The following is a 26365-nucleotide window of genomic DNA, read 5'->3' on the forward strand; positions in this document are numbered from 1 at the left end:
TTTTATTACAAAGAATTCAATCTTCACAGCTATAAATCTCAAACAAATAAAAAAAGGGCAATAGACAATGAATGAGGAATAGTGTAGTTAAAAGTTCTAAAACTAAAATTCACAAAAGTCAGAGAGAGATGCAGTAGTCAGATGATGCATGGAATATATTATTCCCGGAAAAGTGATGAATGAATCTTGCCTTCTTTGCAATCGAATACAAAGTCTGTTTTACACACACTGTTTTGCTTAAAAATGCAAGACTGTTATTGCCATCACACCTGCCACTCATCCACAACAGATTTTTCTTTTAGAAGAATGAACCTCTTATGTAGAGAAGAGCAGTAAAATCATCTCTCCAAGGCAACTAAAGTAATTTTAATATTCAAATTAATCTCCAATAATAAGAAAATAATTTTGCTTTCACATGCAGTGTGAAAATAAAGGCCTTTAAAAAGGAAACAAGTGATTTGAGTAAATCAAATGGAAATAGGCATAAATATATTACGGCACAACACAATACAAAGCCTGGGGTATTACTGCCTGCATACCAGTCCTGTTTCTTGCAAGCTACATATTGTCTCAGGGGAACACAATACTCACAGCAGAAACTTTGCCAACAACAACAGAAATGCTACTAAAACTTCAAAGAGAATAGAATTGGTACGTTTTATAGGTTTTAGCCAAGTTGGCTAATGAACTGAAGATCTGGAAATGAAGTTACAATATTACAATGGGTAGATATTTTCCCATTTGTCAAATAAATTTCTGTAAATCTAGTATTCTAACAGTAACACAAAGGCATAGGTATTTCCGATGCTTACAAAGCCAATAGACTGAAATGAAATGTTGCACAGGCACAGGAAACCAATCAGCAGAGTGATACAACTGTAACTAAAAAGAGCACATAGCTTTTTTATTTTTTTTCAAGATCCATCCTTTATAATAAATTATGAAACATATTAAAAACATTAGCATTGCAATGTTCAAAGGTTATAGTATTTTTTTTTAATTCTTTTCCTTTCTAATTCTCCCCCTATTTCTTCTGCCCTCTATCACCCTGACACTCACCTCCCCACGCCACACAAAAAATCCCACAATTAACTCCTATTGATGATACACAAATTAAAAATAGGAAAGAAAATCAGAAATAGTATAGTTTAAAATCAGAATTATATCTTCTTACAGGTACATTCTGACTTGTTTTGTAGAAAATGCTTCAGAGGCCAACTGAAAGTCACTTCATACAATTGTGGCTAACAAGCTGTTTTCCCTTAAAACAAAATACTTTGAAAAACAAGTAAGGAGTTGCTATATTCAGACCTTCTGAGAATGTTAACCTCCCGGAGTTAGCTGGTTGCTAAGGTAAGGAAAATGGTTTAACTTCAGAGGACTACTGCAAGACATTCAGAACTGCTCCAAAACCCACTTGCTCCACTATAATGGAACTCAATCTTCAAGGAAAGGCACAAGTCCTGCAGTTATTCATGAGTTAGATATCAACACATAAATGTTGTTAAATTCTTATCCTACTTGCTGATTAAAAGAGTTGCCTATATTTTTTTTCAACAGAAAGCACTGCCTTCAGCAGTCTTCTAAGTTGTAGCAGTACCCTCACAGGAGAAAACCGGCAGTGTTCTACTTTGTTTCTCAAGAACCAGTAATGTGGAAGAGTCCCCAATGTGGTAAAGTCTCTACAATAAATCATATAGTAAAACCATCCCAAATTTTCAAGATATTTAACAAATGTTGGTTTATTGGCATTGGCTTTGATGTTAGAATATGTCTAGATAAAGAAGCGATATACCAAGATGCTAAAAACAAACCTTGTTGTAGCTTCCTCTTCAATACTAATATTATGTTTTTAAAAGCAAGAAAATGCCAAAAGCCCCATAAAACTAATGACAAGATTTAAAACTTAAACTTCAAAAATGGTTCCTGGAATCTATTCATAGTCCAAACATGGAACTGATTACTTCTCACTATTGGAAAAGCAATCATTTTAGCAAAAAACCCCCATAAGCTGGAAGTCAACTGATTGCCAAAATCTAAAATAATTAGCTTTAAGCATTCTCTTTTTTTCAGATGGAGGTTTAAAAAGGCTCAATACTTCAAAGTTCTCAGCTTCTGCTTGCAGTGATTTGTTAACGTCAACAGACAGAACAAGATTACGAATTGCACGAGATCTAACTTGCAGGATGCTTAGGAAGACTTGTTGCCTACAGATCAACACGTTCTCCAATTCTCCATGTAGATATTAAGTATACACATGACATTGATGCAGCTTTATCTCAGCATTTTCAATTCAGTAGTTTTACGCTGCTCTCTTAGGTGACAGGCATCTTATCTTGTTTCTTATTCTCATTCTTTCCCCCCTGGGTTTTACAATACAACCAAATGCCACACGTGTTTCAGCTGATCATCCTGATCATGTGTTTAGACAAAAAGTTGCCGACTTTCCGACTTTCCTCTCAAATTACGTGAAACAAAACAAAACATGACAACTGACTGCTTCTCTTTTTTTCTTCTCTTGCATATAACTCCTCCACAATAAGAGGGTAAGCTTTCACAGCCCACCACATCTAGCAGATGTATAATGAGGAGTGCCACCTCCCCCCTGACCCTTCATTGCTCTGCTTTTGTCCTAGCTATGGAGGAATCAAGTATTTCAACCACAAAGCCAATCTTACTGATCTTCACCAAACAGAAGCTAGCAATCACAAGATGACCAAAACAGAATAAACAGACGCCCTGTTTATCGATACCAGTAGTCAAGATCAGGGAAGCAGCAACCTTAGGAGGAAAAAAAAAAAATAGTCTGAAGAAAGAGAAGTTTGCTTTTCAGTTGAGATGCTGTGATGAAACTAAAAGTTTGTCATTACAAAGCAGAATCAGAGGGATCAGCCTTATTCTACAAGTGGCTGACAACACAGAGGTAATTTCTCTGACAGGAAAATATTTAACAGCAATTCCCCTTCGTCAGTTTTGTTATGAAGTCTCAAGCAGCTCTCAAACTCTTATTCTTCTTCTGTGAGCTGTCTCAAGATGCCTTATTGCAACCAGCTTGTATAGCAAAGTATTGTACTCTCTGTAAAAGACAGAAAGTATCAACTGCTTTATTTCTGCAACAAAAAGTGTGTTCAAAGACTTCTATCTGAGCATCTTTTTTGAGCATGGTCATTTCTAGCAGACAATCTTGTAAAAACCTGTAAGTGTAACACATGCCAGCTGTTTGCCAGATTCCGCTTTCCTATGCTTTGCACTTCTACAAACTGTCAAGACACAAGTGAATCAGATTTAAGAATATCACATTGCACCTTTTTATTCTGCAAAAGAACCATAGCAAGCAGATCAAAACAGAAGAAAAAAGTCTGGAACTATGTTATCTTTTCCTAAACCAAAGTATCAGTGCAACTAGCAAGTTGCTATAAATTGTCCCATCTTCTGTCTCAGAGAATTGGGATTCACATTTTAAAAATCAATTTTCTCTTATGGGTTTCACTTAACTCATGATAAAAGTATTCCAGACTTGATACAGTAAACATCTTCAGCTACGATGTATGTTATCTAATTTGATATCACATTTTTGGTAGAAAAAAACTTAAGATCCGTTTTCAAAACTATGAAAACTTAAATTATAAAAAAAAACCCCAACAACTGAGGAGAGGTACAACTAATTAGTTTTGAGATTGAATTTTAATTTTTACTTGATCGTCTCCCTATTTCACTCTAATTAAAGCACAGAAGACCAGCTGCAGCTCTCAATTTGTCATTAGGGAGATGTTGGTCAACAATATGTAGTTGCAAATTTGCACTGATATAGTTCTGTTGTTAGGATATTTTGGAAATCAAATGCAAAACATGAATCTGTTCACAAACAGCTTTCAAAAACCATGGCTTTTAAACCCATTAACAAATTGGCTAAAGTATCGGTAAGGAACACTGTAATACTGAGAAAGAAAACAGATGTAACTTAGATATTAGATACTAACTTTTGTATTGCTTGAGACTACTTAATCACAATCAAAGCTCTAGTTTCCTTGTTAAATTACAGCAAAAAGACATAGTGCACCTGATCACACTTAAATATCATTTAATCCACAGCAGGAAGGTATCAATTAAGATCTAAATCACAGCTCACCTGTGTCTCAGAATTAAGTATACTGCTAGCACTGTAAAAATGTAGGTTTCCTGAACTAAATAACAAAAATCACACTATTTTTTTGGTCAACATTTAGAGCAACATTGATAAACTGCAGTGTAAAATCTCAAAATGTAGAAATTCTGATGAAAGAAATCATCATGGAATCTCATTTCTGACTCTAAGTACTAGGCCAATGAATTAGACCAGGTACTACAAATGTGCCACTATAAAAGATCAAATAAAATTTTAACTGTTATCCTTGTATTTCGCTAAAGAAAGAACATTCTTTTTAATATGAGTAAAATTGGATTGCAGCCTAGAACGTAAAAGGGTAAAGTATGGCAATACAATTTTGCAGACTTAAGAGTTGCAAAAAGACACAAGAATTCTATCTTTTTAATTCCCAAACAAGTGATTGCTATAACTGGGACTTTGAAAAGTTGAACCACCCGATTTTTATTTTAGCACATAAATACAAATTTTTAATTATTAGTAAACAATAAATTCCCGTGTAGTCAGTATTGAAAGCAATTTCTAAACTGTAAATCATTAGGCAAAGCTCTATGTTTCTGCCATATGTTATTTCAACTCACATCTTTTTGACTGAGAGTCAGAATAATTGATTTGCAGATTTCCAAACAACTAACATGTCTAACAGAGTCCTTCCAAGAAGCAATGCCAGCCCCAAGGAATGATTTGCTAGCTCTGGAGATTACAGTCCAACCTTTCTGGCTGCCAGATAAATCAAGCTCAATCCCAGCTGCAGACAGGTCTTTTAGTAGTCCTAAGAGTCTACTCCTCCCTATTTTAAAGGGCCGTAAATAGTAAAAACACACACAACCAAACTTTTTCATATTGAAAAACACTGCAGCACAGAAGATTTTTTTAAAACATGATGAACATTATCAAGAAAAGGCCCATCCACTAATACCTGTTTTGAGGCCATAGAAGTTACTCAGTAATTATTCTTTTTAAACATGAAGGCAAGTCTGTCTTGAAAGGGAACGATGTATCAAACTCACAATCAAGTCACAGCAAAAATCAAATTTATGAGAAGCAATGAATGAAATACTGGGACAAGCATATGTCAGAATAAATAAATGTAGAAGCATAAAATTTTTACTTTAAGTCTATTATGACAGGCTTAGTTGGAATTAAAATAGATCTCTTGGATCTGTACAGTAGAGATCATTAGATACTAAATAGTCAAGAAGTTTTTTTAGTATTTTATTAAATTTTACATTTCAAGATTTAGTAGATGGCATGACATATTAACTGCACCATATCTTAACACATTACAGCTGCACTACAGCTGCTTAACACACTACAGGTTATGGTAAACTGGAGTACTTGCAATTCCATTGACGTTCCGGCTATAAGCTTGTTCTAAATTAGTATTCAGGGAGAAGTTTCTACTAATTCTTGTCTCAATCCAATTCTGAACTAACTTGGTACTCTTTCACGTCTCTGAACAGACACCCCAAGGACTAAACAAAGCAGAGATATGACTACAAGGAGTTCTGTCCAGATTAAGATAAAAGTTAAGTGACTTGGATGTGGTTTGTAACAAAGTTTTTGCCTTCAGAGACACAAAAAAATTTCAGTAACAAAGACTGTATACACAATTATTTATAGCAATTTATTACTGTGAGACTACTCAGTAATTCAATAGATATAGATGGCTCACAACATAGTTCTTGAAAAGCAACTTCTTTGCACTGCTTGACTTCAGTCCCAACAGGTTACACACCCACTGCATCCGCCAGGTCCCCTGGAAGTTCAGTAGATATTCATCTGGTTGTGCTTTACAGTGCAGTCTGAAATTTAAGTAGCAGCTCATATGCCAGAACAGTTGGACACTCCTATGTATTTTTTTTTCAGCGGTGTGTATCTTTTTGGACCCCAGTGCATCAATATCTTAATAGTACTATTGGAATCTTATAGTAAATGATCATCATGTGCAGAAGGAATTCTCACATAAATTCCATGATGGAAAAGATGCAACACCCACAATATGCTGTCTTTTTTTCTTTGACTTTAAGCATAGATTTCCAAACCCAAAATACATTCAATTATTTGGAACAGAAAGCTTACATTGAAAATTGACAGGGCTGTTGTTGGGAGGCTTTTTTCTTCATTTATAAAAGCTTTATTTTTCCAAATCACAGTGTATCTAGCAGCTATCACTGAATATATAAAAAAGAAAAAGTAGCTGCTACTCATGCCTCAAAGTATCCCCATAAAACTTCCTTGACAGGTGATGGAGTTTACAGACACACACATATGCCTGTAAGTTTAGAAATATTAAGTGGACTCAGCTGCATCCGGACAAGTCTGCAAGGTCAGCATATGCCACAGCAACTCAAAGAATCTGTACTATAGCTTACCCTCTAGGGTTTTACTGGGGAGTGAAAGCTTTAGATTACTGTTATAACTAGAGAGTAAACTACCCATAAATCAGACAGCAGAAGTATAATCACAACTGCACTGAAATCTACCTGCTGATACTAAGAAGAACACTGTTTCTTAGGTATTTTATTGATTTTTGTAACTTTATCCTAAAAAATTGAGCAAGTACATTATCTCCTTAATTCAGAACAGGCACATCAGTTATAAAAAGCTAAAGAAAAATGGTTTACTCCATTCTCCATAAGATAGGTCTCTCCTGAGAATGAAATTAGATTTTAGAAGTATTTATCAAAATTCAAACTTCTTATTTTAAGTCAGAGCAATACAGATAATAATCCTTGTCAAAAACCCTAGATGCTAAAGAGACATTTTAAAGATACCTTCTCAGAAACTTGAAGAGTTTGGAAGTAAGAATACCATTAAGCAACTTATTTCATGTCAACAGTAGTCTGCAACATAACAGTATTGGTTAGGTAGTTCACAGGAATATTGGTCGCCCCTTTTCAATCTTAATTAACAATATCCTTAGTTATCTGAAACCTGCCTACTAGTTTATCTTGCGTAGGTCAACTGTATCAAAAATGATTCTTGAAATTTACTGCTTTTACCTTAATATCAGCTTTTCTAAATGTAAAAGTAGTATCTAGCAGCAGGGCTAAAAGAAAAGAGGATTTAACTGTTCATTTACAGAAAGTGTTAAGGTTAAAAATGACCAGTATTTATTCATAAAACCATTCAGATGTATAGCAAAAGAATCAATGTTCTCTGGCTAAAGTCACATTAATAACTGCTGTCATTTATTGAGGCAAAATTTTAAGTATTCTTTTATGTGGGCCAAATAAAATCTGAAGAAAATTAAACCTGAAAATTTGCACATTTGTGTGCATCTGTGTGTAATCAAGGCAAGAATAATAGAAACATCTCTTAATTGGGAGTAACAAAGCTTTAAGAAGAAAAGTGGTCCTCAATGAACCATGAGCCCACATTTGCATTATTTTACTTACATAGGCAAAACCTCCCACACACATTCACTGGCCCAGCTTTATTCATCACAAAAAATACCTAGTGTTCAAATTACTCACATAATACAGGAGAACAATATTTTAACAAAAATCTTCCATAAAGATACTAACTTATGCTGTGCAGAGAAAATTATTTATTCAGCTATGGAGCAAAAAGTTTAAATTAACTTTTCAAGCTAAAATGAGCTGACAACAACTAATCCTCAGAAGTCAGAAGCAGTTACATGTCACTTCAAAACCATGCACCAGCAGTATCTACCACAGCATATTCCTGGCATCAGCCTCAAAATGCAGGTCTTTCATCATGTACAGAAACTTAAAATTCCTAGGAAGCATTTCATCTACCTAAAAAAACTCCAGATATAACCATTAAGTATTGTAACTACCCACCTTTAGGATCAATGATTTTAAGTTATGTGGCAGAAATATACAGAATATTTTTTTTTCCTTTTTGGAAATAACAGAAAATAACTCTGCAGAAGAAGTTGTCAGTAGAGTTACGTGTCTGCAGACAAAGATAGCTGTTGCCAGCAGGAAAAAAAAACAAGTAACTTTTGAAGCAAAGACTTTAGAGCAACTATAATTTCTAAATAAAGTGTATAAAGCATCAGTTCAAAAAAACCACCACTTTTTCACGTACAGCAAACACTGCTTATATTAACACATTTTCTCTTTTTAAAATGAGAATAATAGAGAACTACTGCTCATATTTTATACACTTACTCCACATTTTGAAAACCAAATAATTTGCCAAGACTGATAAATCAAATGTAAGCCCTATGCTATCAGAACACACTTTTGACTATTGCAGTTTTTCTAGCTGATCCTCACAAATGACCTTCCCAAACCAAAGGAGTTTTCTTGGATTCTGTTGTTTTCTATATTCTAAACTATAGGGAAACATGAAGAGTTTTTTGGATCACCTTTTGCCATGTGTTGCAAAACCCTAGCTATTACAGGACAGCGACAACACCTTCTTTTCTTCCTCTGTTAATTAAACATTGCAGACATTCATGAATAACAATGTGTTGACACTTTGGCACTGAAAAGAGCTAAGCAAGGAACATCCCAGCTGCTGTGAGCACTGGTATTATAAGCACTTGATAACACAATTTCAAAGTAACTGTACTCAGTAATCCTTTGGGCATAGTCCAGAATAGAAAGGTGATAACTGGGAAAAGATGGTTATCAGCAGTGGTCAACATGGATTCAACAAGGGGAAATCGTGTTTGACCAGCCTGATAGCCTTCTACAAGGGCATAACCAGCTGGCTACACGAGGGGAGAGCAGCTGATGTCATCTACCTTGACTTCAACAAGGCTTCTGGCGGTGTCTCTCATAACATCCTCATCAGAAAGCTCAAGTAGTGTGGCTTGGATGAATGGATGGTGAGGTGGATTGAGAACCAGCTGAATGACAGAGGCCAGAGGGTGGTGATCAATAGAGATGAGTCAAGTTGGAGACCTGTGTTCAGTAGGATTCCACAGGAATCTGATCTGGGGCCAGTCTTGTTCAATATCTTCATCAACGACCTGAATGAGGGGACAGACTGTACACTCAGCAAGTTCGCTGATGACACCAAACTGGGAGGACTGGCTGATTCACCAGAAGGCCGTGCTGTCATTCAGCAAGGTCTTGACTGGCTTGAGAGTTGGGCAGAGAGGAACCTCATGAGGTTCAACAAGGGCAAATGCAGAGTCCTGCACCTGGGGAGGAACAACCTCATGCACCAGTACAGGCTGGGAACTGACCTGCTGGAAAGCAGCTCTGCAGAGAGAGACCTGGGAGTCCTCGTTAATAATAAACTAAACAAGAGCCAGCAATGTGCCCTCGTGGCCAAGAAGGCCAATGGCATTCTGGGATGCATCAAGAAGAGTGTGGCCAGAAGGTTGAGGGAAGTTCTTCTCCCCCTCCACTCTGTCCCGGTGAGGCCTCATCTGGAATCCTGTGTCAGCTCTGAGCTCCCCAGCTCAAGAGGGATAGGGAACTTCTGGAAAGAATCTAGTGCAGGGACATCAGAATCATCAGGGGACTGGAACATCTTCATTATGAGGAAAGGCTTCAGGAACTAGGGTTGTTTAGTCTAGATGGACACGTTCCTGTGCAACCAGATCTAGGAATTGCTTTAGCAAGGGAGGGTGGACTAGATGATCTCTAAAGGTCCCTTCCAAATTCTGTGATTCTGTGAATAGTACGTCAGTCTAGGTTAAAACTGCTGAACCATCACTTCTATAACTACTTAAGCACTGCTTGAGAGAAAGAAGAGCAATATTATATCTTTTAATGGTACCAAAAAATCCTGTAACTGCCTTCCAGAACCTTCTTTGTAGTTGTATGTAGTGAGAAGTTTTTAAAAATTATTTTCTTCTCTTTTAATTCTAGATCTGTGCAGACTAAAACCAACCAAACAAAACCCTTGTTTACACATCTTGGATACTGAGAGGGCTGACGTTAGCTACAAAGACCAAGATATTGGACAGAAAAATCTTCCAAGCAACTTTCAGGGTATAGCCTGAAACTTAAAGTTTCTTTTGTTTCCATAGTTTCAGACAAATTGAGATAAATTCTAATTTTGTTGTGTTACAAATTATTAAAAATCCAATCAGTTAAAAACTTTTCAATTAGAATATCTTGGTTTAGCAACTTCAGAAATAGAAAATTTGCAGGTAAATTGTCAGTAAAATCTAATTTTAATTTATATATAAGTAAAAAAATAGGTGTCTAGTTTTTATCACAAGTGTTATTTTATAGATGGTCATATGGATGTGAAATTACTTACCCACTGTAAATTAGCAGGGTAATTCAACTCCCAAGAAAAGATTAATTTCCCTAGTGTACAATTTAGTGTCATGTCCTAGTTGGCAACAGTGACTTCCTTACTGCCTGTTACCAATTACTACAGCACTTTAGATATGTTTCAAACCTTACAGTGGGTCAAGTATGAACTAACAGCCTTCATTTCAGAGCAGCTGCTACCAAGTCAAACGTAGTGCCTCTTGCAAGGCCCATGTACAAGGCTCTCATGCACTCTCATAGAAATAGTAGTCCCTAGATACTCTGGCCAACAAGAGCTGCTGAAGTGATCTGCTCACTCATCTCCAGAGTCTGAAACATGATGCCACTACAAAGCCTTATATTAAATTGAAATAGAGAACCACTCTGGGATAGAAAACAGATCCAATAGCCATGGATTGTTTCCGAGAGAGGGTCCTGAAGTCAGAGACTAATCTTTAAACTATTATTTCATACTCAGTTGAATTTATGTTGGGAAACCTCCTGATGAGAAGGAAATGGCAATAAGTCTTCTACAATGTACAATCTATAAAAGATTGTACCAAATGATCTCAAGAAGAGTTTTTCTAACTTGAGGCAATTTTTGATGTTTCATGCACTGCCAGCCACTTTCAAAGGCAAAAAGTATCTCAGAATCTGTCTGCCTTCACATAATTAGGAAATGAGATAACACATAGGAGAAGCGGTTATGAGAGGAATTCAATTTTCCTCTAATCCAGTAGAGTCTCTGTTTTTTTTCCAGTATTTTGAGGAAATCAGAAAGAATTCTTCTACATGAATTGTGTTTAATGAATGATAAATACAGTATACGTGGCTTTCTAATATGAATGCTAGTTTAAACTTCCCTCTCTATAGTTCTTTAAGTCAAGGAACAGTTTGTAGGCTGTCAATTTACACCAAGTGGCATAAGAACTTAAGAAACATTACAAAGTTGCGGAGTGTAATAAAAATTGGAAAAAAATCAGCAGAAATTCTTTCTTTTCTGGAATTTCTCTCTCAAAACTGTACAAAGTAAAGAGAAATTTATCCATTTCCCACTTCAGTAAGGTAGCAAATTCGTTTTCTTTAGAAACGGTGTCAACAAGTGATTATAGCTGCTCTTACAGGCCTACATTGATGCATTTAAAGATCAAAATAGATCTGTTTCAAACGATCATGACTCTAGATTGTAAATAAAACAGGAGAAACCTTGTCTTTCACCTCAGTGGGCAGAGGTGATTCCCTCATATATCCCTTTTAAAGTAATTCGTATCTTATTAATATCGTTCACACAGTATAGACAATAAAGGTTTTTTGGATCCTTACCAGAAAGCCGCTCACCAACTGACAATATTCTGGCAAAACAGAATGATGCAAAACAAATCAGAAAGATGCAAGTGAACAACTGGAAGGTGCTCTCCTCCAAGACTTCAAAGAAAAGATTGTGCAGATTCCGACTTATTTTCCTAGTTACTTTTATCCCCCCTATCCCCCTGTTCCTGTTCCCAATCCCATGGTAGGAGACTTTATTTGCTGAATAATAGAAAAGGAACAGAGCCAAGGACATTCAAGAGGAAAAACACACAAGACTATCCAGAAACAAATTATTTGGTGGTCACACAGTACTAGTAATGCAGCTCAACTTTAGCCTGTGAGCAGCAGCACAAAAACTACTTAGTAGATTAGTCAACATAGCAGAATAAACAAGCTATTGAATTGCTCCCTTTCTTTTTCCATTTGAACCATCCAGGTACTCAAAATTGAAATTGCAAACTATTTTAAGCTAGCAATAAAGAAGTAACAGAATACTAAGATCTGAAAGCCACCATCTGCCAGTCCTGAAAGGCATACTTTTTTTTTTTTCCTCCTAGAGAAACTACCTTAAAAGTCAAAATTGGCATTTAGAAAAAAAAACAGTCCTATAAATTAAACTGATCTCTTTGTGTTGGTCAATCACCTGATGTTAGAGAATACTACCTAGGAATAAGCCACAACTTGCATCACATGCAACTGTCCCTAAGAAAGACAAGGAGGGATCTGCCACAACAAATTTTGTCATCAGGAGTTCCAGCAATTGTCCTATCTAAAACCAGTTATATTTGACAGCAAATTTCTAACCATACTGAATTTCTAAGCCTTTGTCAGAGACCTAAATCATGCTCAAACAAGAAACTTTTCTTATTTAAATATATATACACAATGCTTTGGCAGTTTAGAAATAATCAAGGGAATGCAGTGACAAAGGAAAAACACTTGGAGCCAGAAATGCCTGCTTGTAAAATGTTTCATGGTAATTAAGAATTTGACCATTAGAAGACTTTATGGCTTAAAAAGTGTAAAGGCAACTAACTAATGAGTTAATAAATGAACACAACATTACACCACAAACATAAGAGAGAAAAACGTCTCACCTAGCAATCTATTCCCTTGCCATGGTTCTCCCCTACAGTTTAAAGCAAAAAAAAAAAAAAGATAATCAAATCAACTCAAACCTGTAATTTCTCCAGAAAAGAAGTGTGAGGAAGACAGGATGAAATAAAGGAGTGGCAAGTCCAGAAAGGCCTGACTAGCCACATTATTACAGGCAAATTGCCTCAGCTACTCAATATTCACATTGCACTCCTGCATACTCAAGACAGTCCACAGTTACCACAGAGATTTGCTGCTGTTCACATTCACCTTTCCTGTCTCTCAGCTTTTTAAAGACACTTCAAAGAAGATCAAAAAGCTTGAAAGAAGTGTATTTGTTTAGTTTACAGAAGAGAAGATAGAAGGGAGACTTGGTCTCATTCTTCAAATGCGAAGGAAGTTGGTATAAGAGTGGGATTAAGCTGTTTACCAGGTCTACTGCAGACAGGAAAACGAACGAAAAATTTAAGTTACACATTTGGAAAACTTTCAAGTAAGAGTGAAGGACTGAACAGGCCACCTAAGGAGGTTGTAGAATATCCATCAGTAGAAGTTTTTAAAAACAGGTTAGGCAAACATCTGTCACAAGTGATTAAGGAACAAGAGATAAGAACAAACTTGTGATCTTTTGTTTCTCTTCTAAGATCTTTCCACTACATCCAGCATTCCAAACCCAGCAATATTTCCATCTTTCATATCCTTGTATTTTATTTAAGGTAGTAAAACTTACCCTTCTGATTGTTACTGTTTCACATATTCAAGTGTGGTTATTTGGGGAACAAAACACATCACAGATTTGCTAACTGTGAAAGTAGAATAAATAAACTACCTATGAAGTAAAACATCACTGTATTAATTTTACAGTCACTCTGAATAAATTGACCTCTAATGTCATAATGCAGACAATACTATATTTTCTTATTCTCCAAGAGAAAAAGAAAATTTTGGAAACTTTAACTGATGACTAATTTATCTGAGGACACCAAAGCTTAGTCAGTAAACCATTTTTTTCAGTTTTTGCTTAAAAGTCTTTTTTTCAAGGAAAGCATTTTTTCCCAAGCACAAAAATAGATATATTGATACATATTTAAAAATAAAACCAAAACAGTGAAAGCAGAAGGCTGCTTTCAGAAATACCAAAATATTTTTCAAATCATATTAAACTACAAATAATGATAGCTTCCACTACACTAGGGGAAAGAAAAGTGACCGCGATTTTTTTTTCTCCTCTACCGTTTTTTTTCCCCTTGAACTAACATAACCATGGATATTACTTTTTCCCCCCCTACTGTTTAATACCAATGTAATGATGGAAATGAAAACTAAATATTGATTTCCCTCTCACCCCCGTATGACAGAAAATCTAACAAGAGATGTGTTTCTTAATGACAGTAATAAGAACCATACAGGTATCTGTTTAGAAGGAGAATAAACATGGGCTTCTGGGAGTTTCTGCTGGACTGACATCATATAACTTGTATCACTACAAAAAGCAAGAGAAGATACTTATTTTGATCACATCTGACCTATCAAGATGCTCTTTACAATGATGCCTCAGCTTTATTTGTGTTGGTCTAGTATTTGTCATTCTTCGGGTTTTATGAAATATTGCTTTAGAATAAACAAATATGAATTAATTCATTCACATGATGGGTGTGATATATAATCAGAAGAATTTAAAAATATTGTGGTATATATCAGATTTGTTTTTAACATTTTATTAATCCTTCTTATGACAACTACTTTATGGTTTTTTTATTACATCAATATTTCCCCAGTTTGTTTACAGGGACCTGTAAAATACATGGAATTCATAGGCAACCAAGAGCTTAATTTCGTATGTCACTCTTGGTCTATACAGCTCTGGGATAAAACTTATCTCCTATTTTGCATCTCAATTTTTTTTCTTCTCAATTCAAGACACACTCTTTATTTTGATACCATTATTTGAGCTCTTGTCCTCCAGAATGCACAAGCTACCTCTGCTGTTTCATAGGACTTATTCAGAAACAGAGTAAGATCACATTTATAAAATTATTTATTCTACTTTAACAGAGGGAAGCAGACACTGAAAAATCGGTAGGTTTCTAGATGGATTCCACTGCTAATTAGTACATTTTCACAAAACAGCAATTTTAGGAGTCATCTGTTGATGAGAAAACTCACTACAGCTGATTATTACCTTATGTTTTCTCTTACTATCTTAAAATGAAAACTAGCACAATCCTATATTTTAAAAGGTATTGTATAATAAAATTGTATAGATATTTTGCAGCATTTTTCCAATATTCTCAGAAACTGTTTTTAAAGCTTCACGCCAACAGAAGTTATAGTACTATATCTCAATATACTACAGACTAATAAAAATGTGAAGTTTTTACTTTAGCCCTAATTTTAGAAAATTATGTGTACACCCCCCCTCCCCATCCCCCAACTCCCTAAGTCACAACCAGTGAGGTCTCTATGGAAATTATGCAAGAAAAAAAAACCCACAAGAGATTAACAGAAAATCTTCTAAGTAAAAGAGATGGAAGAAATATCCCTCCTTTGATAAAGAGATGCCAGTCTAGCCTATCATTGTTAAATTCATGCCAAATTAAGAGTTATAGTGATGTCAAACCAACTTCCTCATAACTTTCGGCATTACTTTTATTTTAAAGAATGTTTTCCCAGGCACATATGCTTCACCATCAGAAGCATCTCGCCTTGAAGGCTATAGGCAACTCAAAAGTCGTATTGTTTCCAATGTGATGGACTATTTTCAGATTTGCACAAATATCCTTTCTCATTTTATACCATTCTCTCCAGACTGTCCACTGCTTTCAGTGAATTATTTGCATTTAAAAATTTAAAGAAACAAATACGCCTACAGCAATACACAGAAAACATGCACAAGCTTCATAGTTACAACCAGAAAAGTAACATTCCAGAACTTGAGAATAATTTATCAAAGTGAATGACAACGGCATACAAAAATGGGATGCTATATTTAATCACTATGGCTTCACCTCACTACAGACTTCATGTATGTACCCTGACTCACAAAACTACCAGTGAAAAACAATGACTGGCTTAAATACCTGAATTAAAGAAACAGAAAAGGGCAGGAATTGCAAAGATTACTTATTTTGCAGTAAACTATTACAGCATTTTCCTCAAGAGCTCATCACTATACCACTTCCAAACTGTCATTTCCGTCGACGGGCTGAATAAAGGCACACAACAGATATCAGAACCACTTCACGCGCATGCTTCCTCGCCGTCAAGAGTGATAGCTGCAACGCCATCCTACTGCTACAGTACTCATAAGCAAGTCCTGCGACTAGATTTTCTATATAAACTAAACAATAACTACCATAACTCCGTTTGCTCTAATTCGCGACACTCCTGCTGCCCTTCCGCTGCAGGGCAATTCCCCTCAGAGGTACGGCAGCGGCTTCTACAAATACCACCGCAGTCACTCAGCCCCCAGGGAATCCTCACTCCAGCCATCCCTTCCAACTACGCCAGCATCTCGAAGCAAACTAAGACAGTCCCGCCGGGCACTGGCCTGTCAGCCCCAGAGAGCTCGGCCGGCCTGGCCTTGCCCACGGGGAAGCCCCGGGGCATCGCACCGCCATGACAGTCCCCCAGTGGCTGGGAGAAACCCACGTAAGGAACCATCAGCAGTCTAAACGCACACTGAGGGAACAAAGACACCTCAAACTGTGTCGCTATTCGGCCAACCCGCCCGCCCTCCGCAGGTCCCACCGAGAGGCACTCACATGAACCGAGCGGCTGCCACACACCTCTATCCGCTGAGGGGAAAAAGGACCCTCCGCTCCGGGCTGCGCATCCCAGCGCCTGGAGTTTACAAAACAGTGCTTAAGAAAGCTGTGAGCAAGCAATGTTTTTGCGGCTAAGGCATCCAATGTGTCGTTCTCAGAGTAGCGGCAGAGTACACATGCAGCGGAAGAAAGGGCGTTAAATTTATTTTTCTTTAAAGGCCCAAACAAAAACACAGCTCAGGCACCGTGAAGCCTACCTCTGTAAAAGGGTCCTTCCCAGGGCCTGCGAGGTGTAATGACGCCACGGAGCGGCGAGGGTGGGTGATGGTGCGGTGGCGGCGCTGCGGGGCGGGGCGCGACGCAACACGGCGCGGCGGGACAGCGGCGCTCGCGCAGGTATCCCCGGCACCTGCTCTCCCCTCCCCTCTCCCACCACGCCGATAACCTAAGGCAGCCCCCGCCGGTGGCCATGGGGTGACGCGGGAGCGGCCGTCCCGGCAGGTGTGGGGGCCTAGGGCGAGCGCTGCCCCGCAGCACAGTGAGGCGTGCGGGGCCGGGTGGAAAGGCAGCGCCGGTCCGCGCCTTTCGGGGCTCGGCTGTGGGCCGCTGGTGCCGACCTGGCTGTAGCACCTCAGGGCTGGGAGGGTCTCTAGCTAGCCTGCGTATGGAGCCTTGTAGGTTACCGGCATTGCCTGCGGTTACCAGCATTTCTAGCAATCTGAAAACGTTCGTTAAGCGTTAAAACGCGTTTCTCGTAGTAGATTTAATTCTTGAACAACCATACGCGATGTATAAATCAAATGGTAGCAACTCACATCTTTATTTTCCTAGGGACACTTGATGTGACATGAACAGGCAGACAGGTTGTAAGCAAAATACACTGATAAACAGGTAAAATAAATAATAGGTTTATTAAAAACTAAAAAAAAAAAGTAACTAGAAGTCTCTCCTCATCTATGAAAATTAGCTTATATATTCTGTTCATCCAAGTGTTATTTTTTCCCCACTAGCTAAATAATTCCACCTGCAGATACAAAAGTTCATATGCAACTAAGTCCCTCTAATTTTTATGCCTGGCTTTCAAAGCAGCAACATCCTAACCAATGTAGTAGCTTTATAAATGTTCCAAACTATACCAGTAGCTCTTATGCAAATACCTATGTAGGATGCAGAAGCTTTTGTGTATGTATGAGAAACTTTTCCAAATACTACTGAGATAGAGCTTTTTTTAGTCTTTGCTGATGGATTATATTTCATTTGAGCAAAGTGATGCTTTAATATCACTACAAAAGAAGGAAAGGAAAAGCTAATCACCATTTTCACACAATAATTAATCAAATCTTTGTTATTTATTTGTGCCAAAACCAATGTGATGCCTGTTTCTTTTTCCTAAAATTTTTGTATTTATTGAAGGCTAACTAATGACATTGGGGCCTTGTCAAAATCACATTTGCATTTTCTGTTTATCTCGGTTGAGTATTATAATGACAATTGTTGCACACTTATTGGTTCTATAACTGAATTGGTGTAACTGAAATATGAAGCAAAGTTTTTCTTTTCTGCACTGAATGTATTAGTTTGGACAGATAACAATGCTATTTAAAAAAATTTTTAAAAGGTTATAGCACAGAGGAAGACATTTGCTTAAACAAATACTACTTACATTTCAATTTTTGAGCAAACATGATGTTTGTAGTAGATGTTCGTACTGCAGATGAAAAAAGATTTGTGAGGTGAACTAAATTAAACCTGCTCACTCCCTGCAGAAATTAAGCAGCTAAATTAATACTTTTTATTGTTATTATGAAGCAAACAATTCTGAGTTCATTACTGTGAGTATCTTAACAAAACCTTGCTTATTTTCTGTGCTGTCTTCCATACGAATCTGAATTTAACTTTTCTTCAATATCTGTTATGTGTTTTAATGAACTTCATGAGTTCATTGAGTGGCAGCGGACAGAGGGAGGGGAATGACAAAGTTTTTGGCTTTTTTGTGAAGTAGCAACACTGTAGTTAAAATTGCATCTTTTATTTCAATTACTTTATTGAATTATTAATTACTGTAGCTGCAACAGGAATGTTTTAAGACCTAAGAGCAGAAGAAAAGATAATCTATTAAATAATTTCTTCTTAAGAAATGGCCTACTTTGATGAAAATACTATTATTTAATGAAAAACAGTGTAAGTATAGGATGTTCGGACTACTTGCTCTCCTGATATCGTTCTAAATTCCTTTAAAAATAGCTTGACAGCAGTACTGGTTATAATTGTGTTATAATTCTGGAAAGCTGCCTTCATTAGGTGAGAGACATTTACGTGTGGATATTTAGGAAACGTTTAAATAATTAGCCATTTCTAATTACTGATAGTAATTGGCACATGGTTATTTGTCTGTTTCTGCATGTGGACTCTTTAGAAACCACAGATGTGTTTCATAGGATGGATTTCTTCAGGTTAATCTGTTTGTATGTGCAATATTTGCTTCTGAGAGTCAAAATTTATGTGTTATTTTTTTTTTAAGGGCAAAGTTCTTACCATCTCTTGACTCAATTGGCTTGGCACTGCTGCAGTGAAAAAGCCGCAAATAGTGACTAGAAGATGCTATATTCTGAAGAGAAATTACTTATCCCCTGAGAGCAGTAGGTATTCAGAGGAGCAAAATATTTGTTAAATAGATGAAGGGCTACCTTTTCTATTTTATTTCTCAGTGTTGTGCATGGAAAAGTTCCTAACAAGGGAAAGATTATCAAGATAGTGATAATTTTAATATTATAGAAATTTGTGATCTGTGGTGGATTTTGCAGTGGACTTTGTCGGGAATGTTGGTTTGTGTTTTTGAACTGTAAAGGTTTCGATGGGAGGTTTGGATGAAGGTGTAGTGGTCTAGGGAAGGCCATTCAGAGATGGAAAACAGGCCACTTCTGGACTTCTAATCTTTATGCCAGACCTGCTTTGCAGGTGTGATAAACTCTCTCATATACAGAATAAATGATGCTTGGAAACAATGACTGAGTAATTTTACATGACAGTAATAAGACAAGTCTTCACTTCCTCTTCCATCCTCACTGTTTTGGATTATCAGAATTGACTTTCCAGAACTCAGTCACGAAATTGAATTTTCCCTACTGCTTCTGGCATCAGTTTAAAATAGCAAACTTTTCTTTTTCTCTTACTCTTTGCATTTTGAAATAATAGGGAAGTTCTGCAGGATACAATTAATTCATCTAAATCATAAAATTAATGCAATATGTGTCTTTTCAATATAGAAAGGTGAACTTGAGGTGTAAAACTGTGTACCTTGAACATGAGGAGGGTGTAGCACTCCCTATCTTTCTAGCTGTGCCAGACTTTGATGTGGATTTAAAAACAAACCAAAAGAGAATGCCTCAAACCCCCACAATTTTATAATAACTAGATAAGATTTTTTTAAGCAAATTTTAAAAATTTAACACTTCTATTTGAATGTAGAAATGTCCGTAAGTAATTGGCGAAATTAATAGACTGAAATAATTTAAGTTTAAAAAAAACAAAACAAAACCTTTCATCGAGGTTGTAATGTGTGGTCGTTTTTAAAGGTGTTGGAAAGATTAAGTTTTTTGTTTTGGGATTCCTTGGTGTATTTTTACAAGTCAGTCCCTGGAATTTTTGAAAATTGAGAGTTAAGAGATATTGTTTAAATGTGAAGGTAGCTATTAGCAGAACTATCTCTTTTCCATTGTCAGGTTTTTTTTCATTACTTTAGTGAATGCCACAAAATTAACTCTGTAATAAGAGAACTTGTTTTAATGCATATCTTTTAAAATTCTTTATTGATTCCCCTAAGTAGCTGACAGGAAAGATTGTCAGCTTATCTCATGTCTTCCTTTTCCTGTGTATTTCCTAACCAAAGGAATTGAGTGATAAACCTGCAGTTGTGTAGTTTAAATCATTGCAAGTGGTCTAATTGATCCTTGTAGACCAGGTGATCCAGAGTACAAGAAAAGTTTAATCAACTGAAATGGTTATTGAAATTTTATACTAACAATTCTTTTTATTAAAATTAATTCCTAAATGTCAGCTACCATGCAGATGCCATGTATTTGAGAAGTATTATTGAAAGATTATTTTTCTACATTGAAAATGAAAACAATTCTTACCTGAGTAAAATACAGTTTACGCTGTATATTTAACTTTTTAGAGACACAATGCATCTTGCTGTTTGACATAACTTTACTCTCCCTTCCCTGAACTCTGAGCATTTTAACTTTTTTTTAAAGTTTACAGCAATTATTAGAGAACTGTTGTGCCAATCAAGATTATAAAGTAATTCTGTAAATCAATGTGGGTTTTTCTTCATGATTAATATGTATTTTCTTTCTGAACCCAAGTAGTTCATTTGTCAGATATGATGTTTTTACAGGAATGTGGATATTATTATAAAAACATAGTTAAAGCTTTCCAAATGGAACTTGCTGCATGCCAATAAATCTTTATGCTTGCACTCACTCCAATTTATGTCTTTCTAGTGGAATATTGTAACTGTAAATTGTTTTGTTGGCAACCTAAAATAAATCTCTTTAAAAATATATAAATATTAAATATTCGTGAGATATGAAAGCATTGTATCTTTACAAATAAGACTTTCCATACAAAAATACTAGTATAAAAATTCCAGTGCTGTTTCAGATTTATTTTCTTCCTTTATGTTTGATTCTTTAATACTGTGTATTCATATTTAACATGATGATGTATATTAGAATTTAAATGAACATGTGTCTGTGTTTCTTCAGGGGGAAAAAAACCAAACCAAATCCAGATGAGAGTAGTTCTATTAGCTTTGTATCATTGAATTAGTCTGTATAGTTAAAACAGAACATACATTCCATAATACCTGTTTGTATAAACTTAATAAATATGTCTGGCAAATGAGGATCTCTGTGCAACCTGTTATTTGGTCTCTCTCTCAGATGAGATTCACAAAAGAAAATTAGTCATTTTTTACTGGGAATTTTGTGCTGGAGACAAGATTGTTCCCTTAGAGAAAAACTAATTTTGCGACACTAAAGTATTAAATGCTCTATTTCTCATGTGTGACTTTCTCATGAGAGAATAACTCTTCCTGAAAGCAACTGCTCAATGTTGGCTGAAATAATAATTTAAAAGTAGCACTTGTAGTCATTAGTGCTCTGCATAATCTTGTTGTACTTGATTTTTGTTTTGTAAAACCTCTAAGATGATTAGGGTCTTCAAATCCTGAGAGTTCTTCCTTCTCTTTTCTTCATGTTCTTCCTGGAACAACTGTGCATCTGTTTCTATTCTGTAGAGATAATAATTACTCTTCTATAGTAGAAGAGAGAGTTTGATGTGCTTTCCATATCGGTAGACTACTACTCCTGTTGATTGTATACTCTTCAGACTCTACTGAAGCCTATGGACTTGGCACTGTAAGTCTCTGGAGCTGAAGTGAACTGTGTGGTGCTCTGCTGCATAGACTTGGTAGTCAAGTTAGGGATTTTTTCAATGGCTTCTTGTGCCATGATATGTGTAAGTGCCATCTACTTCACCATCACAGCTTTCAGGCCAGAGCTCACTTTCGAGCATGTAAATAAGACATTTTTGTCTCTCCATGTGTTACCTTTTACAGAAGTGTGCATGTGCGATGGAAGTTAACGTGTACAGAGGGATGATATTGCCTATGACAGCTTGTAGTGTCCTGAGTCATCATCTGGGTAATAAAAAACTGCTCAAAGGAGAGGCTTGATTCCACTTTTTAGATTTTGATGCTTGTTGCCTCAGATTAAATTCTTAGTTTGCAAGTAAAGAGAGGTCAGCCAATTTTATCTGAGGCCTACCAGACTATAGAAATGTCTGTTGACTTTTGCATGGTTTAGATTTTCATATTCTTGAATGGCATAATGGCTATGGAAAAGCGCAGAGAAAACATCTAGCTTGCACTGAATTGAAATGCATGATTCAGAGCAGAGAGCTTTTTCCTGCTGGAGAGAAATGGTCATGAAACCGTTCCTGGAACTAAATTACAAACTAATTTAATTTGTGTGACTATCGGAAGTATTTCGTGTAGATTGCTTTCTTAGTTTGTTATTGGATCAGTGTGTGAGCTAACAATTTACCTGTGGATAGGGAAAGAAATGGTTCTAGGGCTTTAAATAGTAGGAGTGCTGTAATATATAGCTGCTGGTTTATCACTGAAGCTGTGGTTATCTGGGCTTGTGGCCTGCTGATACAAGGTGATATTTTAGAAGAGAGTTGATTTCTGTTTGGTGCCATAACTATGTTTTTGTAAATAACATACTATATTGAAGTAGCCATCTGAATATGGTTTGCATTAAAGCATTTATCTGCTCCCAAAAATAGTTTTATTCTGAAATCTATGTTCAAGACTATCACTATATTTTCAATTTTAAATGTAGCATTTATGATGCAGCAGCAGTGCACTATTATTATTATTATTATGTTCATTGCGCAAAAATGTTCCATTCCCCTATAATGGGGGGGGGAGGGGGATAAGAGCATTTTTTTAGTAAACAACTAGTAAGCTCAGTCACAAGAGTCTGTATCTTTCACAGAAAAATTTTTACTCTGTGTTCTCTCTTAAAGGAACGCAAATTCCTCAAAGCGCTTATGATTGTGAAAAATGTTTCCACTAAAAGACACTGAGATGGGTGCCTCCACCTTCTTCGCCTCAGCTCTGCCACATGATGTTTGTGGAAGTAATGGCCTTCCTCTGACACCAAACTCCATCAAAATTTTGGGGAGATTTCAAATCCTTAAAACAATCACCCATCCCAGGCTTTGCCAGTACGTTGACATAACCAGAGGTAAACATGGTGAGTATCTGTTTCATAAGAAAATTTTATGCATGGTATCCTGGTTTCAGGTAGGATGGAGTTAATTTTCTTCTTAGTAGCTGCTATATGAGGATGCTGATAACATGCTGATGTTTTGATTACTGCTAATTAGACTTAAGAATTTCTCTGTTTCCCAGACTTTACTGGCAAACAGGTGTACGAGAAGCTGGGAGGGAGCATGTTTAGGACAGCTGACAATTAGTCAAAATTATATCCCGTACCATAGAGCATTGTGCCCAGTGTATAAACTGGGGGAACTGGGGCAATGGGCAGATCACTGCTCACATGTCAGTCAGCAGGTGGTGAGCAGCTGCATTGTGCATCACCTGTGGTTTTTTGGTTGATTTGGGTTTTTTTTTTCCCTTGAGTTTTATTTCTCTCCTTTTTGGTGATATTCCTTTTCCTTACTATTATTTAACAATGTACTTTATTACTTTTGTTACTTTATTTCATTTTAGTTATTACACTGTTCTTAACCCCCAAGTTTGACTTTTTTTCCAATCTAATACATATGGTTACAGTTACATTTTTGCAACAATATATCTAAAGGTGACTGGGCAGAACACTACACAGTGTTTATGGCACAAGAAAGTGGCTAGTTCTCAGTCTCAAAACGACCCTGTGGCTTTGCTTTCTTCTTTTTATATTTCACTGTCAAATTCTTGCACTTAGCTGCTGTGCCATGTCTCTGTGTGAGATACTGAATACATGTATTTTTGATGCTGAGGTCCTACACCTGTGTTCTGATCTTGTGAAGATTCTCATGTCATGTTTAATTTTCTTGTACTTGATTTGCAGATGTTGTCTCAGATGTGTCTTGGCTACAAGCTTCCCTAATTTTTTTTTTCTATACCTTTATGATCCCTCCCACTAACAATTCTTTTTTTCTAGTAGGGATTTTTTTTTTTTTCAATAACTATTGTCACACTTAATGTTAGCTTAAATAACCCTTCAATTGGGACAGATTTATTTTCTCACCAATGTCTAGTGAATTAATGTTCTTTTTCTTGCAAATGTAACTTTCTATTCTTACAGAGAAATAGGAAAGTAGATTAGAAAAACATTTTTTTAAAAAATAGTTAAATGTATGTATTTTCCCCAAAAGACCCTCAAAAGGGAAATATAAAAGTAACATTCAAACTGATTTTTTTTTTTTTCTAAAATTGAACTACTTGTAAATCTTCACTAGCATTTTAGAAGGCAATCCCATATTTTGTTCTTGCAAGGAAAACTTAAGTGGTGCTTTGACTTCAAAAAGGAGAAACAAAGAGTTGAGTAACAATCATTCTGGTTTTAATGTGATGGCTTGTGTTTCTCAAAGGATTTCCAATCTTTGTCTTACTCTAACAGTCTTCTTGCATGTAAACATATCCTTGAAATATTTCAGTTTGATTTTGCTTTGAATCCAAACATTCACTGTAGCTGTTCTATGAGTAGTGGAAGTAGCAAAGACTAGCTTTCTAGGAGTTATCTTGCAGTCTCATGTGACATCTTACATATTTGCGTTTTCCTACTTTATAGTTGCTGTCTTCAGTGTGGAAATTATGTTTTTTTCTGTGTGCTCAGAACCAGCTCATCAGTATGTGGAACATCTGCGACCCCTGCAAGTCCTATAGCTATTTGTTGGGCAAGAGTTACTAGAGGTAGTAATGTGCTAGTTGTCCCATATGGACTGAGACTCCTGTGCTTACTCTGAATCCTGTTTCTTAAAGCTGGTGTTGCTTTGAGTCACAAATTTCTGAAAACTTTTTTATGCTTATCTTCTTTGAAACCTCTATTCTTAAGTCAGATCTGACTGATGTTGGCTGAGGGGCTCAACGTTTATGAGGAGGTTGTTCGGTGGATGGCTTGGCATGAGGAAACAGGAAAGATAATCTGTCATATTTCATAAATGAAAATGGTGGTGATATCCAAAAGTTGTGTGATATCCAAACAATTGTGTGTAATTTTCCATATACTGTATGTTAAAGTACTTTAACATCTGCCAAATAGGTTGACTGAGAAGTTTATACTCCCATTGTCTCATTTGGATTCTTGTTGCCTTATATTTTTTTTATTTTTTCTTTTTTTTTTTTTTTCCAATTAGAGAGACTTGTTGTGGCAGCTGAACACTGTGAAAACAGCCTGGAAGATCTGCTAAGAGAAAGAAAGCCAGTCAGGTAAAATATCAAGCTAAGCTCAAATCCACTCACTGAATTTTATTATCATCTGTGGCAAAGTCCTGGAACTTTTTTTTTTAAACATGTACTGGTTTATATGAATTTTACTCTGTTAAACTTTAAAGATAACGCTTATCAAATAAATATGTTTCCATGCATTTCTAAAAGCTAGAAGAATCATGGGGAACTTGCTTACAAATGAATAAAATCCAGTCTGCCTTGTAGTAGTAGTTTTGGGGTTTCTTTTTAAAAATAAAGTCAGAGGATAAGTATCTTCCTGAGATATTCCTGGAATATTTTTCAGAACACAATGTATAAATATAAAATGCATTTAAAGAAATCTAAAAAGTGTCTTCATCCTACTTTCTAAAAAGTTTATAGCAAGCAATAGAGTTGATGTTAATGCAAGCATAGAGATGGTGATTACTCAGTAAAAGAATAGACAATTTTTTTATGCATCTTCGTGGTTAACATTAGGCACTTCACATGGGCTGTTTGCTAAGGTTCTATTCAGATACACTTCCTGTAACTCATCCCAAATTAGATTTGTATACACAGAGTAGTACTGGATCTGTAGCCTTTTGAGTCTGGCAAACCCTAAGTGTTGCCTGGCAGAGATAAATCTAAATGCAAAATGCTCTATGCCTATATGTTAGCTTTTTGTGACCTTAAGGTTTTATGACAGTATGTGTTGCAGAGGACTATAGGTTGAGGAATATTAGGCAAATATGGTTTCCGTTATTTCTTTAGAGAGGTATTTAGGTGTAAAGGGCTTTCCATGTGAGTTGTTACAGCCCTTCACACAGTTTTGCACTGTGTTCCTGTTGTGCAACATTCCAGAAATAGT

At 36.3% G+C, this 26365-nt stretch overlaps 2 protein-coding genes across 9 annotated transcripts in view; one reads left to right on the top strand and one right to left on the bottom strand.

Annotated features, from left to right (window-relative positions):
* The window catches only part of AIMP1 (aminoacyl tRNA synthetase complex interacting multifunctional protein 1), a 37484-nt gene extending 20619 nt beyond the window's left edge, over positions 1-16865 (bottom strand). The window contains exon 1 of one of the 4 annotated variants that reach the window (XM_061994175.1): positions 16769-16865. Coding sequence is in view for 1 of the 4 variants with exons in the window: in XM_061994173.1 (XP_061850157.1) it covers positions 16509-16510 (2 nt within the window). In the remaining 3 variants the exon portion in view is untranslated. The other 3 variants (XM_061994174.1, XM_061994173.1, XM_061994172.1) reach the window with 3 other exon arrangements.
* The window catches only part of TBCK (TBC1 domain containing kinase), a 102130-nt gene continuing 92579 nt past the window's right edge, over positions 16815-26365 (top strand). For 3 of the 5 annotated variants that reach the window (XR_009818531.1, XM_061994167.1, XM_061994171.1), the window contains exons 1-3: positions 16815-16907; positions 23109-23338; positions 25446-25518. Coding sequence is in view for 4 of the 5 variants with exons in the window: in XM_061994167.1 (XP_061850151.1) it covers positions 23146-23338; positions 25446-25518 (266 nt within the window). In the remaining variant the exon portion in view is untranslated. Of the gene's footprint in view, positions 16908-17342; positions 17403-19032; positions 19151-23108; positions 23339-25445; positions 25519-26365 lie in introns of all 5 variants that reach the window. The other 2 variants (XM_061994168.1, XM_061994169.1) reach the window with 2 other exon arrangements.

The sequence above is a fragment of the Colius striatus genome, chromosome 3 (genome assembly GCF_028858725.1).
Source record: "Colius striatus isolate bColStr4 chromosome 3, bColStr4.1.hap1, whole genome shotgun sequence".
Classification (NCBI taxonomy): domain Eukaryota; kingdom Metazoa; phylum Chordata; class Aves; order Coliiformes; family Coliidae; genus Colius; species Colius striatus.